Raw genomic sequence first — 15,164 nt, forward strand, 5'->3', positions numbered from 1 at the left:
CAGGAAAAGAACTACAAAATCCTGACCCCAATGGTATTGTTGTCCGATCTCACTACACAGGATTATACGGTCTTTACCTGAACAATGTTGGAAATGTGGTAAGTCAGGTGGTACACATCTTCATGTGTGCTGGCCCTGTCCTAAAATTAAACCACCTTATTACGGGAAAGGACATGACCAGCGACACCGGAAGTAGCCCTGCTCTCTATGATGCCTGGCTCCATCATACACAATTAAAATAGTCTGTACAGATGCCTAGCTCCATTATACACAATTAAAAAAGTCTGTACAAATTCTTAATTATAGTGGGTCATGTTTTGATTTCTAGACATTGGAAGTCCCACATGACCCAGGGAATGGGTTGCTAACCTAAACCATATTAATGCAAATAGAGGAGCTACTGGCCACAGCCAATGAAAACTTTATTATGTTCAGGGACCTGTGGTTTTCTTGGATTGAGTTTCCTACATAATTAATTATTATAGTCTATATAGACTGACCCCCCCAGCCCCTGTCAGACACCATCTTATCTTTCTGCTCTCCTCTTTTTCTTTCCTTCTCTGCTTTTCTCTTACCCTCAATTTTATGTTACAAAAGTTGCACCTATTGAATCATTCTGTTGGATTCCTGGCACTACTCATGTTCTGAGGAATCCAATGCTCCGTGCAGCGCTCGCTGAGCTTGCCCTGGTTTTGGGCTCAGGTTTCTTCTTTAGCCCCCAGTAATATGTCCGTCCAAGCAGTGGCTTAAACCTGCAGCCAACGGAAGTCCATACAGTTTTCTACGAATTATTCTTTGTGCCGTTTGTTATTCTTTGCTCATAGCACCCACTGTCATTTTATGCACTGTTGACAGTGCAGTATTCCATTGTTTTTTCATTGCCTGTGTGCCACATTTTTCAATAAAAATTTATTCTTTAAATAAAATCGAATTCAACTTGGCAGAGATGCTGGGTGCCATACGTGGGATCCCCAAAATCTAACTTAGCTAGTATCTGTCCACCATTGGGAGTCATCACTAAAATATTTAAGTTTGTTTGCTTACCACCACATTATTACCTTTTTGAGTGTTAGTTCCACATTTGTGTCAGCAGTGAAATTATATTTGGCAATTGCTTCTCCAATCTCTCGCACTTGTGCTGGTGGTGGAGGTCTCACTGGTTGTGCTTTCTCGGCTGGACGTATTTTCTTTTAAAAATAAATAATGAAAAATAAGTTACTAAGGTAATTTAGGTGTTTTATATACTGTACATTCACATCATTTTACACACCTTGACACAATGGCTAAAATACAATGAAAGATCTACTAACCTCAACATAGGAAATTGGAAATATTCCCACTCGTCCATGATGTTCCCCTTCATACCAATTCTTGTCTATTTTCCTGAGGATGTACACAGTGTCTCCTTTCTTAAAAGACAGCTCCCTGAAAAGCAGAGAATTATTTCACATACAGCACCCTTTGTAATTATCACAATCTGTTTTAAACTGTGCAGTAAAACTACAACTGAGTACTTGGACATTGTTTACACAGTAAATTATTGTGTTGCAGGTGATAAAACCTGGCTTTAGTGTCATGTATGGAGTTGTACTTTTCTCTATGTTCACGTCCACATACTGGAATGCAAGGAAAAGGGACCAAGTCAAACAGCTTTAATACTCACTCTGTGGCACAATATTTGTGTATTACTGTGATGTAATTTTTTGGTAGCAATAACTTTTTACTACAGAGGATTTTACTATATCCCTCTTCCAAATCTGTTAATTTATTTTGTTAAAAAGAAACAAATTTAAAGTTTTCAGAAAAAAACAAGAAGAAAATATATAAGTTTGTGACATTTTAATAAAGCCTGTACTGAGGAAGTGTGGACGCTACCAATGCTTACCATTCCTTCTCAAAAGGCTAGGCGCTGGCTGTTAAGTTAATTTAATGGTTTCGGTACTTTGAGTCACTCACTTGAAAGGCTAAGTTCACCTCTGTTCGCTTTAAAAAACAAAATCTAAATTCCAGCTCCCTATGTACTAATATAGCATTAATGTACTTATTTTGCAAAAATAAAACAGCTTTCCATTAGGTCTACACAGGCTTACCTCACTTCTTCACAGCGGTTTAAACACACTGCTCAATTACTTCTGCCTTACTTCCTGGACAAACTATAGGTCATTAGCACACACTCTTCATCATCTACCCTCAGCTGGTCAACTCATGACCTATAGTCTGTCCAGGAAGTAAGGCAGAAGTAAGAAGTGTTTTTGAATGGCTATGAAGAGAGTGAGGTAAGCCTGTGTAGAATTAATGTAAAGCAGTTTTATTTTTGCAAAATAAGTACATTAATGCTATATATAATGGGTAAAAATTATTAATGATTATATTATAACCAGTACGAGATGGAAAAATGTCCACCTAGGGTACTTGCATAGAATCTAAACTGAATGAATGCGGCATGCATGGAGCCACGGCCAAAACAGTATGGTTACTGGTTATAATATAATCATTAATAATTTGTACCCATTATATCTTACCTTAATTTATATATATTCTTTTTAGATAAGTCAAGCATCTGCCCCTGAGGAGTGTTATATACACGAAACGCGTCAGGCTAGTATGGATGCTACACATACTTCATGATGATATATTTGATGAATTATACTTTCCATGTTTTTTACCAGTTCTTCACACTTTATCATTCCATCAAATACTGTTAAGATGACACCTGTACATATGTATACTCACTCTATGCATTCATCTATCCATGCAGATGACCATGTGGCACCTGGCTTGACACTGCTGTACCCTTGTTTTATTTAAGCATGTGAATATATAGGCCCAGATTCACGTAGGAGATACGACGGTGTATCTCCAGATACGCCGTTGTATCTCTGAGTTTGAGCCGTCGTATCTTGGCGCCTGATTCAAAGAATCAGATACGCCAGAATTTGTATAAGATACGACCAGCGTAAGACTCCTACGCCGTCGTATCTTAACTGCATATTTACGATGGCCGTTAGGGGCGTGTACGCTGATTTACGCCTAGAGATATGTAAATCGGCTAGATACGCCAATTCAGAACGTACGCCCGGCCGTCGCATTACAGATATGCCGTTTAAGTTAGGCTTTTCCCGGCGTAAAGTTACCCCTGCTATATGAGGCGTAGATGAGGCGTACCAATGTTAAGTATAGACGTCAGAACAGCGTAGAATTTTTCACGTTTTACGTCGTTTGCGTAAGTCGTTCGCAAATAGGGCTGTGCGTCATTTACGTTCACGTCGAAAGCATTGGCTTCTTGCAGGTTCATTTGGAGCATACGCACTGGGATACTTTCACGGACGGCGCATGCGCCGTTCGTAAAAAGCGCCATTTACGTGGGGTCACATTAAATTTACATAACACACGCCCACATCTTCCACATTTGAATTAGGCGGGCTTACGCCGGCCTATTTACGCTACGCCGCCGCAACTTTGGTCTGAGAATACTGCACTTGCCTGTCAAAGTTGCGGAGGCGTAACATAAATAGGATACGTTACGCCCGCACAAAGATGCGCGCTTCTACGTGAATCCGGGCCACAGTATCATTCTGTAGAGCAGTGGCCTCCAAACTGCAGCCAGAGGGCCTGATGCGGCCCCTTTCTAGCTTTTATCTGGCTCTTGGGGCACTATTCCTCTCACTGATTTGAGGTGCTATTCCGAACACTGACACCAGCAGTGATGAAAAAAAACTCCTCCGACACCAGCGATGGGGCAATGTTCCTCCCAATAATATATATGATGGAGCACTATTCCTTCCACTGATAGCAATGATGGGGCACTATTCTTCCTACTGACGCCAACGATGATGTGCTATTCCTCCTGGTAATACCAATGACAGGCACTATTCCTCCCACTGACGCCAATAATGGGACACTATTCCTCCTACTACTGACCACAGGTACTGTGCAACTGAACACCACACCCGAGATGTTGTTTACTTGCACTGGTGCCAATAATTTTCTACCCCCGACTGGCTACAATCCGGCACCTCGTAAAGTCTGAAGGACAGTAAACTGGCCCTTTGTTTGGAAAGTTTGGAGGCCCCTGCTGTAGAGTATAGAAGGTTGTAGTATATGACTGGTTAAATATAAAGTAATGATAATAATAAGAAGCATATATTATGCTGTGGATCATGTCAATTGCTGTAGTTTATGGAGCAGCAGAGGACTTACTTTGCTGTCTGGGCCTTGAAGTCATACACAGCTCTTGCAGCCTGCACAAAAAAAGTGACAAAAAGGAAAAAACAGTTACTACATGCTGATGTTTTGCAAGTTGCTGCCCCATGTGTACAGTTTACTAAGAGCAAACATTTATCCATGTACAATAGAAAAAAAATAACCACACAGTAAAAATGTGGCAAGATGTATTTTTTTCTTTTTGTTTTTGCTATTTGCTACTTTTGAATTTGTGCAGATGTTCCAATAACTGGTCATATAAACATACACACAAACAATCGTGCTTGTCATATGGGGACTGTGTACTTGGTAAATTAATCTGCTCAAATATAGAAAGCTACACAAGTCTTAATATATGTAGCCTTCCTAGTATGGTCTCTTCACAAGTACAAAAAGTTCCACACCTATTAGACATGTGCAATTTGTCTCGGCCCAAATATAAATTTGGACAAATTTTGGGTTATTCTTGAATAAATTGGTAACGAATTTCATTGAAATTAATTTATTTTGGTTTCGTATATTCATTTTCTAATGATTCCAAATTTTTGGAACAATTCAAATTTGGATTGGTCGAAAAATGATCGACTGATTTGAATTCTGTGTGAATAGCTGGTTATTAAGGAGAAGGTGGGGAAGCTGGCCACTGTGTCCTTAATGACCGACGACTCGCTGTCAGAGGGCTTCTCCACTGAAAGAGCAATGTAAACAAAAGAATGCTGGCGATTAAAAAAATGGCATACCAAGCCCTCATCTGAGCATGTAGCCTGGCAGGACAAGAAATGGGGGGGGGGGGTACAAGCGCCCCCCTCTTGAACCATACCAGGCCACATGCCCTCAACATTGGAGGTGCTTTGGTGCAGGGGGGCTCTGGCCCCCTCCCAGAGCACTTTGTTACCATGTTGTTGGAAACAAGGGCCTCTTCCCCACAACCATGGCCTGGTGGTTGTGGGGGTCTATGGAAAGGGGCTTATTGTAATCTGGAAACTCTCTTTGACAAGGGGCCCCCAGATCATGCCCCCCCCCCATGTAAATGAGAAAGTAGAAAATATAGTATTTTTTCAACATTTTCGTTATTTTTTCGCTTATAATTGCAAAAAATAAAAAACCAAGTGGTGAATAAATACCACCAAAAGAGAGCTCTATTGTGTGAACAAAATGATAAAAAATGTATTTGGGTACAGTGTAGCATAACCGCGCAATTGTCATTCAAAGTGCGAGAGCACGGAAAGCTGGAAATTTGTCTGGGAAGGAAGGGGGTGAAAGTGCCCAGTATTGAAGTGGTTAAAAAACAAATAATGTGTCCCCTTAAGTAGAGCGAACGTCAATCACGATGCCTGCTGTTACCACCAGCCCAAAAGGAATAATAAAAAAAGATAACAAAAGAAGCTTTGCACCCAACAAAGGTTGCCGACCTTAGATATTTAAGAAGTGATTTTTTTTTTTGGGGGGGGGGGGGGGGGAGGGTGGTTCAGGTTGGTGGTAGCGGCGGGAATTGTGATTGTTGTTGGATCTACTTCAGGGAACATTTATTTTTTCGGCTTTTTTTTTTTTAATAAAGGACTTGTCAAAAACTGACTGTTTTTATTTACTTTTTGGTGAATGATTACCCCATAATCATTCACATGAGGGGGCGGGATCTGGGGGCCACCTTGTTAAAGGGGGCTTCTAGATTCCGATAAGCCACTGCCTGCACCCTCACAACCAATGGGCCAGGGTTGTGGGAAAGAGACCCTTGTCCCCATCAACATGGGGACAAGGTGCTGTTGAGGGCATGAGGCTTGGTACGGTTCAGGAGGGCATGGGGCTCTCTCTCTGATTTTATATTTTGTTATAAAATCTTACCCGTCGGGTTTCACGGCGGTGTTTTCACCGCCAAGAAACCCGATCGTGTGTACGTGGCATAAGAGTTAATATGGGAAAAAGGTGTCTCTACTGATGTTTTTTCACCAATTCTTGTTTCCACGATAATCCAAATTTTTCAAAATCCAATTGTCACAGGGACAGAAGGTGAGGTGAAATCTTCTGAACAGGGGCAGAAACAGCAAAACTAAAGTTACAGGGGTGTTACCCTTCCCTATGCTATCCAGAAAACTTTAAAAAAATGTTTTCTCGTTTGTAACCTGGGGGACTGCCTGTACAACCTAGGACTTCACCCTTGGGTGGTTCAGTGGATATGCAGTTGGCAGAAGGATAGATATCAGAATGTGGTTTTAAATGGAGTTAATTTGAAACATAGACCAGTTACTACTGGTGTACCACAAGGCTATGTACTAGGTCCAGGGGCGGACTGACAACTCATGGGGCCCCCGGGCAATAGGAGATTATGGGGCCCCTGGGCAATAGGAGATTATGGAGACCTGGGGCAATAGGAGATTATGGGGCCCCCAGGCAATAGATTATGGGGCCACACAGTATACACATACACAGTAGACACACAGTATACACACACAGTATACAGTACATACACACAGAATACACATACACACACTGAAAAGTTACTGGAGAGGCGGGGCAGCTATAATCTTGGGACTTTTAAAAAAACACAGATTTTTACATACTGTCCCTGGTTTTACTGAGGCTGGCAATCCTGATGGGGCCCCCTAGTGCCTGAGTTGTCAGTCCGCCCCTGACTAGGTCCTGTTCTATTTAATATATTTGCAAGTAAATTAACTAAAGGTTTGGTAGGTAAGGCATGTCTATTTATTGATGACACAAAGGTGTGCAATAGAGGATGTTTGGTCAAAATAGTGGAAGGTACAGTTCAACTATTCTAAAAGCGAAATAATCGTCTGACATAAAACATTATTGTGAATGTACTGTTGGCCAAAGACTTTGGGGGATACTTATTTCATACTTCAAAATTAGCAAAAAGTGTAGCCTGGCAGTGGAGAAAGTGAATAGAATTCTGGGGTGTATCACTATCAGGAAGAATATCCTAATTATTCTATATAAGCCAGTATAACGAAGATTCCACCATGGGGTTCCTCCAGAAGTTGCTGGAGGTTCCTTGGGATGTTGCTGATTGACCTTTCATTTGATGGTGCCTGCAAAGTACCATGGCCAACACCACTTGGCAGAGCCAGCAGTTGGAACTCATTTTTGCCATGTTCCAGATGCTTTCCATACAGAGAAAATGTTCTACTTTTGTTGACTGCACTGCACTGGTGTGAACTAGGCCACTGGATTTCATGTTAAACACCGTCCATGCATTTTTGATGCAGGGGAAGAAAAAAAATGCACTGGTGTAAACCAGCCCTCAGGAGTAGTTTGCAGTTCTGGAATCCTCCCTTACAAAAAGATATTAATAAGATTAAATTAGTCCAGTGATGGATAACAAAAAGGATGAATGGCCTGAGGGATAAAACATATAAGGAGTGACTGCAGGAACTTAATATGTACAGTCTCAAGGAATAAAGTCATAGAACAGATGTGATTGAAACCTTTAAATACATTAAGTGTGTAAATAAGCTTCAGGAGGGCTAGAACATGGGGACATGACCTCAAAATATAGTTAGAAAGTAAAAAATTTACCTCAGAAAATATTTTAGTGAAAGAGGTAGCGAGTTTGTCAACAGTGTCGTGATAATTAAAACATGCTTGGGACAAACATAGATCTATACTCAGAAAAAAAAGGCCAGACTCTATGGACCATTTGAACTTTTTCTTCTATTCCTTTTCTAGGTTTTTATGTTTTATAACAAGTTACCTTGCTCTTGCATATTACCTGGATTTGCTCAAAGTGCAGTGCAGCCACCTGGTTTGTAACATGAATCGAATAGCTGAAAACCCTCACATATACCCAGTGAAGTGGCTAGCCTCAGATGATACACAGAAATGAAACAAATCCTCCTACATATCTTGTACCTGTTTATCTGCAGCCCTCTCTTCCCTAGAGTCTTCTAAAACACATTTTACACAGAATCTCTCAGCTTTTAAAAAGGTACACACTACAGAGCTCAGTGAAGCAAGCTCTGAGGCCTCGTACACACCACCGGATCTATCCGCTGGAATTGATCCGCGGATCAGTTCCAGCGGATAGATCCGGTGGTGTGTACGTCCGAGCGGACATTTATCGGCGGAAAAAATTCCAGCCGACGGATTTCCAGCGGATAAAAATTTCTTAGCATGCCAAGAAATCTATCCGCTGGAATCCAGTCCAGCGGATTGATCCGGTGGTCTGTACAGACTCACCGGATCAATCCGTCCGCTCCTCTCCCTCGCATGCGTCGTAATGATTCGACGCATGCGTGGAAGTCTTTATCTTCCAGCGTCGCGCACGTCGCCGCGTCATCATCGCAGCAACGGCGCGACACGTCACCGCGGATGGATTCCGCGCGGATTTCGATCTAATGGTTAGTACAACCATCAGATCAAAATCCGCCAGAGGATTTATCCGCTGGAACGGTCCGGAGGACCGTTTCCAGCGGATAATCCTCTCGTGTGTACGGGGGCCTGAGCCTGGATTTGAGGGAAGCGGCACCCCCCCCCCTCAAAGAACATGGGGAACATAAACATCAGTGGCTGTCAATCACAGGCTGTGTGCAGGAGCTCTTCTCCTCATCCAACAGGAAAATCTGTTGGAAGTGACTAATGCAGATAACAGAGGAATGGAGCAGCAGAAAGAAATCACACTCAGTGCTTTGGATAGAGACAAGTACACATATAGAAGGACGTGCTTTGTTCATATTTTATGCCTGAGGTTTACAACCAATTTAATATGTTTTTCTTCATTCTAAAAAGCTCAGTAAACATCAGAATCCCTGCAGCCGTTTCCACATCACACCTGCACGTGATCTGAAGTATAGCTAGTGCGTTACCTCCTTCTCTTGCGCTCCCCTCCTTGCTGAACTCTTGCTTACATCAGTGAAAGCTGAGGAATAATTCCGGGGAGATTCTTGTTCTGCTAGAAAATGAATAAATTACATTTTTACTGAATTCATGAAAATTGATTTATTGTGCACCAAGCCCAATTTTAAACACAGCTTTACAATTAAAAAATAATCTGCCTTGTCCTATACTACACATGTCTCCAAAGCTAATGATATATTTTAGGCAAGTGACATAACTGCAGACCCTTTTGATACAAAATAGGTATGCTGATCCTACCCTTGCTGCAGAGACATTCAATACATTCCTAAGGAATGACTTCATTGCAGACCTCCCTGGGAGAAAAGCATCAGCTGACAAGCACAGAGTGGCAAAATGTTCATTAGCAAAGTCCATTCACATGTATTTAGGGTAGGATTTATGCCAAGCAAAGCTGCACAGATGAGAAGATAGAAGTTGTACACAGATGGACACAATACAGAAGAGCCATGCTTTACTCACATGCATGAAATGACTGCATGCAATACAATGAATGCATCGTTAAATAACATTGTGATCCGACACCATACATACTTTTCCTGTTTATTTTCAGGTAAATCATAATTAAAGAAAATTGATGTTACCTAATATTCATTGCCTTGGAGTGTGGCAAGATCTATTTACTGCCCAATGAGATTATTACTGTAGTAATAAATATTTAGCCTGCTTGAAAAAACAAAACCACTGGTATTGGGACTAATAAATCCGAAAGTACGAAAAAGAAAATGTGTCATTGTGTAAGGATATACTTCTTTTGTATCGCCTGTATAAATAATTTATATATAAAAAAGAAAACGTTTAAGTTGAGATTTTTTTATATAATGCTTGCTCAGTTCTTCAATCAGAATGTTGATTTTCTTATATATATTACACTAACATTATATATGTAACTGTCCCACAAAACATCAAAATAAATAGGTTATATAGAACTGGTAAAAATGAGAGCAGGCAGTGATGTTGTTTGGAAGTAGAGATGAAGAGAAAGCGGTTAAAAAAACTCTAATAAAATGACTGAGCTGCAAATAAGTAAATGTAAACACTGTGAAAAAAATTAAAGTCTCACCAAACCCATTCACTATATCTGGTCTCCCCACAGTACACACACAGAACATGGGAATGCAATTATTTTAGTTAATATAAACTGCTAAATGCGTTTTCTCATCAGCAGTATATAGAAGTAGTGTGACTTCTATTAGTGTCTGGTTAAAGCTTGTAGGAGGGGTTTTCATTCTCCTCTGACTGTCCTATGAGGCTGCATGACCCCCTAACCCTCTGTCTGGACAGTGCCGATTGGTCCTGTGCTGATCAACAAAACCTCTCTAGCAACGCACACCAAACTGAGCATGTGCAGTGCCTCCAAGGCTCTGTTCTATCAGCAGATGGATTGGGGACTGTGAAAGAAGGGGAGGATCAGAAAAGATGGGCTCAAACACAATACAGAGGATTAACCCCTTAGGTTCCACAGTGAGTATAACAAGCATGCTTTACTGACTATACAGATTGATTTTACTGTTGTGGGTTTAGTAACACTTTAAGCTCAATCGGGTCTAAAACGTAAGATGCTCAGACTGCAACTTCCTACTTCATCTCTAATTCTCAAATGGAATGGCTGTGGAAGTTCTAATTCTGCTGTGCAAGTTTCCACATTCTCAGACATTATGAAATGGCTCGAGATGAATGTATATAAATGAAGGTAATATTATACTGAAGCACCTTGAAAGCAGTATGGGCTATCTGAAGAGTTGTTGTTGGTTGCATCCACATCCTGGTAAGAGGCACTGATAGGCAATCTTCCACAATCATTCTGGTAGGGTGGGTAATGAATAGCACCATCCTGAGGCAGCTGGTAGTATGATGTATTACCAGTATTAAATGGAAACGTTTTTAAAGAAGAATTTCTTTCTGGAACATCTGGAAGAAGCTCACTAATAAGTCTGTGGAGTATACTATTATCGGGCAAGCTCCCACGTCTTTTCTCTGCTTTTATTTGGTCACAGATATCCTGAAGTGCAGAGTCCAGAGCTTCAAACACAGATCCTTTACATCGGCTCTTTTCAGATTGCATCTTGGGGGTAGAGGTTTTTTTCCTACGAAAAGGCACTGGACTAACAAGAAAAGCAATTTTGGAAAGGCCTGGATCTGTTTCCCGTTTTCCCGAGGGTTCACTTTTCTCCTGTTTAGCCCTCTCGTGTTTTAACATGGTGGTGAAACGAGTATACGAAGCTGGACATCGTCCTTTACAAGAGCTAATAAGGTGCCTGTGGTGATGGTGATGATGATGGTGGTGGTGATGGTGATGTCCAGACCCATAAAAGCTTTCAGAGGACGTAAGGGAATAATGGTCCAAATCACTCTCACTGCAAAAAGATGATCCTTCAATTTGTATAAAGTCACTTAGGTCTGAAACAACTGCATCAGGATCACTGTCTGATAATTCCGCATGTGACCGTGGAATCTGGTCACTCGTAACCTCAATGTGAACAGGAACCAAAGATTTAGTTTTTCCGTTGTGCTGTACCTGAGGTATGTGTCTATCTGGAGTGTCTTCATCCAGCAAAGATTCAATGGAAAACCTACGTTTAGGACATGAACTTCGGGTGGAAATATCAAAGCTTACTGCAGACAGCATCTCTTCTCCAAGGTTTGGCATAGATTTGGATTTCTGGATAAGCTGCTCAAATTCTGATATTCTGTCTGGAACCATATCTCTTGGCACTTCTTCTGATATAGTTCTCCAGCTGGCAAATATCCCTTTTTGCTGTTCCTGCTCATACTGCATTATTCGAGACTTAACGGAGCAAATGACCTCCGAGGTCATTAGGTCTTTGCGGTTTATGCGGTGCATTTTCTTATACAGTTTTAGGAAACCTGGTGTGTCATGAGCAGACCTGTGGCGAACCCTGGACTTGTTAGCGCCACAGCCTTCAGAAGAAAATGTATTACCCCAAGCCAAGGGACTATTCTGCTTTGACTTATCGTCACATAACAAAGATCCCATGCTTTCAGATTTGGTCTGGGTATTGGAGAAACTGTTGTGATCTTCTGTTAGTAAGTCATCACAACTCCTAGACTTCATTTTTGGTGATGCCGTTTCCTCTGTGCTGCTCCACACCTCTGCATTCTGCCGATTCATTTGCCAGCCATTCTTAAAGCTGGTTGAACGCTTTGTATCATCAGGCACAGCTAAATGATAACTATAGCCACTACCGTAATCTAGCGATTTTGAGGCGTTTGGATTGTGAACAGAGTATGTAAAGAGGGGGGGATACATTCTGTTAATATCCCCACCTTTAGAATCCAAAGAGCAGCATGGTAAGAAAGAGATATTTCCAGAAATTAACAGACTGACAGCAAAAGATAAAGTATTAGTAACAAAGTGAAACAGAAAAAGTAAAGAAGCATCTAAAAGGGCACAACCCTAGTGTATGACAAACTCAATTAGCTTATACAACATTCTACACTGGTTGTTAAAGAGTATTTTTCATTTCCTGAAATTTTTCTCTCAACATCACGAAATGGCTAAATTCACATATTGTTTAGTACGCTTCTAGCAGTTGCATTGGCTTCATTAGGAGAAGTTAGTTAAATGCTTGGTCTTTCCCAGATGAAAATACTACTAGATCCTACTGCATATGGTAGAAGAGCTTGTTTTCTATAAAGTATCTTCAAAGACAATAAAAGTACTAGCTGTACTGACAAAATAGAATATATAAAAGCTAATTATTTTTCCATTTGACAGAGAAATTTTTCCCCCAATGGGGAATACAGCTGTATAATAATCTGTTGTATTCTGTAAACTATATGAAAACACATTGCTATGTCCTTTGTCTATACCGCTACTCATGTCCTATTTATACTCCCCATTTCTTTTTGTGTATGTGACATTCCCTTAATAAACCTTTTTACATTTTTACATATTGCATCCAACCCTTTATTTGAGCTGCCTAAAAACCCCATTGGGGGAAACATTTCTCTGTCGCCTTAACCGGGGTGAGCAGCAGTTTCTCTCTACCCATGTGTTTTGTCCCTTCTGTATTATTTTCCCATTTCGCCATTACATATTCAAAATATAGAGGCTGTGTGTTATATTGCAATAATCTAAAATTGAAAGTGTTGTTTCAATGCATGTGTACATCTTCACCACAAGATGGCGATGTTGCAGTTTAATTGCTAAAAAGCTACTTGCAGGTTGCCAGTGTGGTATAAAGTGCGATACTACAAGAATAACATCTTTTATACCTTTTGGTCGCGATGGAGATGGAGGTGAAGAGTTAATAAGTTGTTTCCTCAGAGTGTTTGTGCCTTGAACCCCTGTCCGGCTTAGGCTGTGTCTGTTTGTATTCTGGTCACTGTGGGCTCTCTGATGGCCTACACTGGGCTCAGACTTCCGTCTCTTCCTGTAGTCGCTTGCAGAGCTTCAAACAAAACAAGAAATAATATTTAACTTTTTATTTGCGGTCTCACTGCAGCATTTTTCCGGCAGCATATTTAAGCTGAACGCATGCTTGTGGTATGTTTCATTTTCCTTTCACTACTTTAGATTTGTGAAGCTTGGCCTGTATCCAAGGCTCACTCCCAAAAATCAATATGAACCTGAGGAACAATCAGAGCGTGACATTGCAGCTTCCTAGTGCAGACTTCTTGCTGTGGGGAATGAATTCATTATAATAATGGCACAACAGCGCAAGGGCTAGGCCTACACTGATTTCAGCTCACAACTGCCCCGGAATTATCCTCTTTGCCTTTGTTTGTCACTTCACTGTCAGATATACATTTTACATATTTAATTACAGAAAGAAAATTTTATCATTTTTTTTGCACTAGGAATATGGATATATTATGGTTCATTATGGTTTTCATTTGACCTATACACATGCATTTGTGTTTTATTATTCCCAAAATAGTTTTGATATTGGCGCTGTTCTGTGTGCTGCAGACATCGAAGATAATATTGTTATAACTTTGTAATATTTATTGTTAAAAGAGAAATTTGGGTTTGTTTGCTTTTTTTTAAATCATTCTTACCTAGGTGGATGCAGGATCAATGTGATTCTGCATCTGTTCCTTGCCATCTCTAAGGCCGCGTACACACGGTCGGTCCATCCGATGAGAACGGTCCAAAGGACCGTTGTCATCGGTTAACCGATGAAGCTGACTGATGGTCTGATGTGTCTACACACCATCAGTTAAAAAACCGATCGAGTCCAACGCGGTGACGTAAAACACAACGACGTGCAGAGAAAAATTAAGTTCAATGCTTCCAAGCATGCGTCGACTTGATTCAGAGCATGCGCAGGTTTTTAACCAACATTTTTGACTGAAGGATAACTGACCGATGGGGCCCACACACGATTGGTTTGGACCTATGAAAAGGTCCTTCAGTCCGTTTTCATCGGTTTGGACCAAACATGTGTACGTGGCCTAAGGGTGAGAACTGAGCAATTAAACGCCGCTGATCGCTCAGTTCTCCCAGCCGCTCTCAGCAGAGAACAGTAACTGTCAGTCTCTGGCTCTCTGCTCTGCCCCTTCCCCCACGTGCTCACTGGAGCAATGGGCTGTGAATGGGGCGGGAGCAGCTGGCTCAGGCTCTCAGCAGGTCCAGGCTCCTGGGTAGATCCCAACTATATGGTCGCAATCTTTCCCCAGCCAGGACCAGCTTTGTGGAGTCAGCCGATAGCAGGGGTAGGAACGAACTGCACTCCTGTGAACCACAGGAGAAGTACAGTCAAACGAGATTTGGCTGTACCTTCCTTTAAGTGCATGCAGATAGGAAGTAGCTGAAAAAGGTTGGAAGTGATCAACAGCACTGAGATGAAAAGAAAGATAAAAAAAGTGAAAAACATAAGGAACTTGTACCATAATACTGAACGTCAACCATTTAGGGTTCAGGTCTACTTTGGACTCTAAGCTTCTTTATTTATTTTTTTTGCCGTCATCCAGTGCAACATTCCCATACATTAAATAGGGGGTACAATATGTTTACCTTGAAGGTCTTTCCATGCCTTTGTCTATGGAGGGTTGGTATAAAGAGGTCTACAAGACAAAAAAAGAAATTATATTATTTCTGAGAATGCAGATTGTGGTATTTTTTAAGC

The 15,164-nt window shown here is 41.1% G+C and overlaps 1 protein-coding gene across 21 annotated transcripts in view; it reads right to left on the reverse strand.

Moving 5' to 3' along the window:
- SORBS2 (sorbin and SH3 domain containing 2) overlaps window positions 1-15,164 on the reverse strand; it is a 396,754-nt gene that overhangs the window by 41,906 nt on the left and 339,684 nt on the right. For 15 of the 21 annotated variants that reach the window (XM_040334275.1, XM_040334288.1, XM_040334284.1 and 12 more), the window contains 7 exons: window positions 15,053-15,102; window positions 13,309-13,484; window positions 10,783-12,357; window positions 9,021-9,106; window positions 4,201-4,241; window positions 1,311-1,425; window positions 1,059-1,187 (listed from right to left, as the gene is read on the reverse strand). In XM_040334275.1, coding sequence (XP_040190209.1) covers window positions 1,059-1,187; window positions 1,311-1,425; window positions 4,201-4,241; window positions 9,021-9,106; window positions 10,783-12,357; window positions 13,309-13,484; window positions 15,053-15,102 — 2,172 coding nt within the window. The remainder of the gene's footprint in view (window positions 1-1,058; window positions 1,188-1,310; window positions 1,426-4,200; window positions 4,242-9,020; window positions 9,107-10,782; window positions 12,358-13,308; window positions 13,485-15,052; window positions 15,103-15,164) is intronic. The other 6 variants (XM_040334317.1, XM_040334320.1, XM_040334326.1 and 3 more) reach the window with 3 other exon arrangements.

This window comes from Rana temporaria, chromosome 1, assembly GCF_905171775.1.
Source record: "Rana temporaria chromosome 1, aRanTem1.1, whole genome shotgun sequence".
Lineage (NCBI taxonomy): Eukaryota > Metazoa > Chordata > Amphibia > Anura > Ranidae > Rana > Rana temporaria.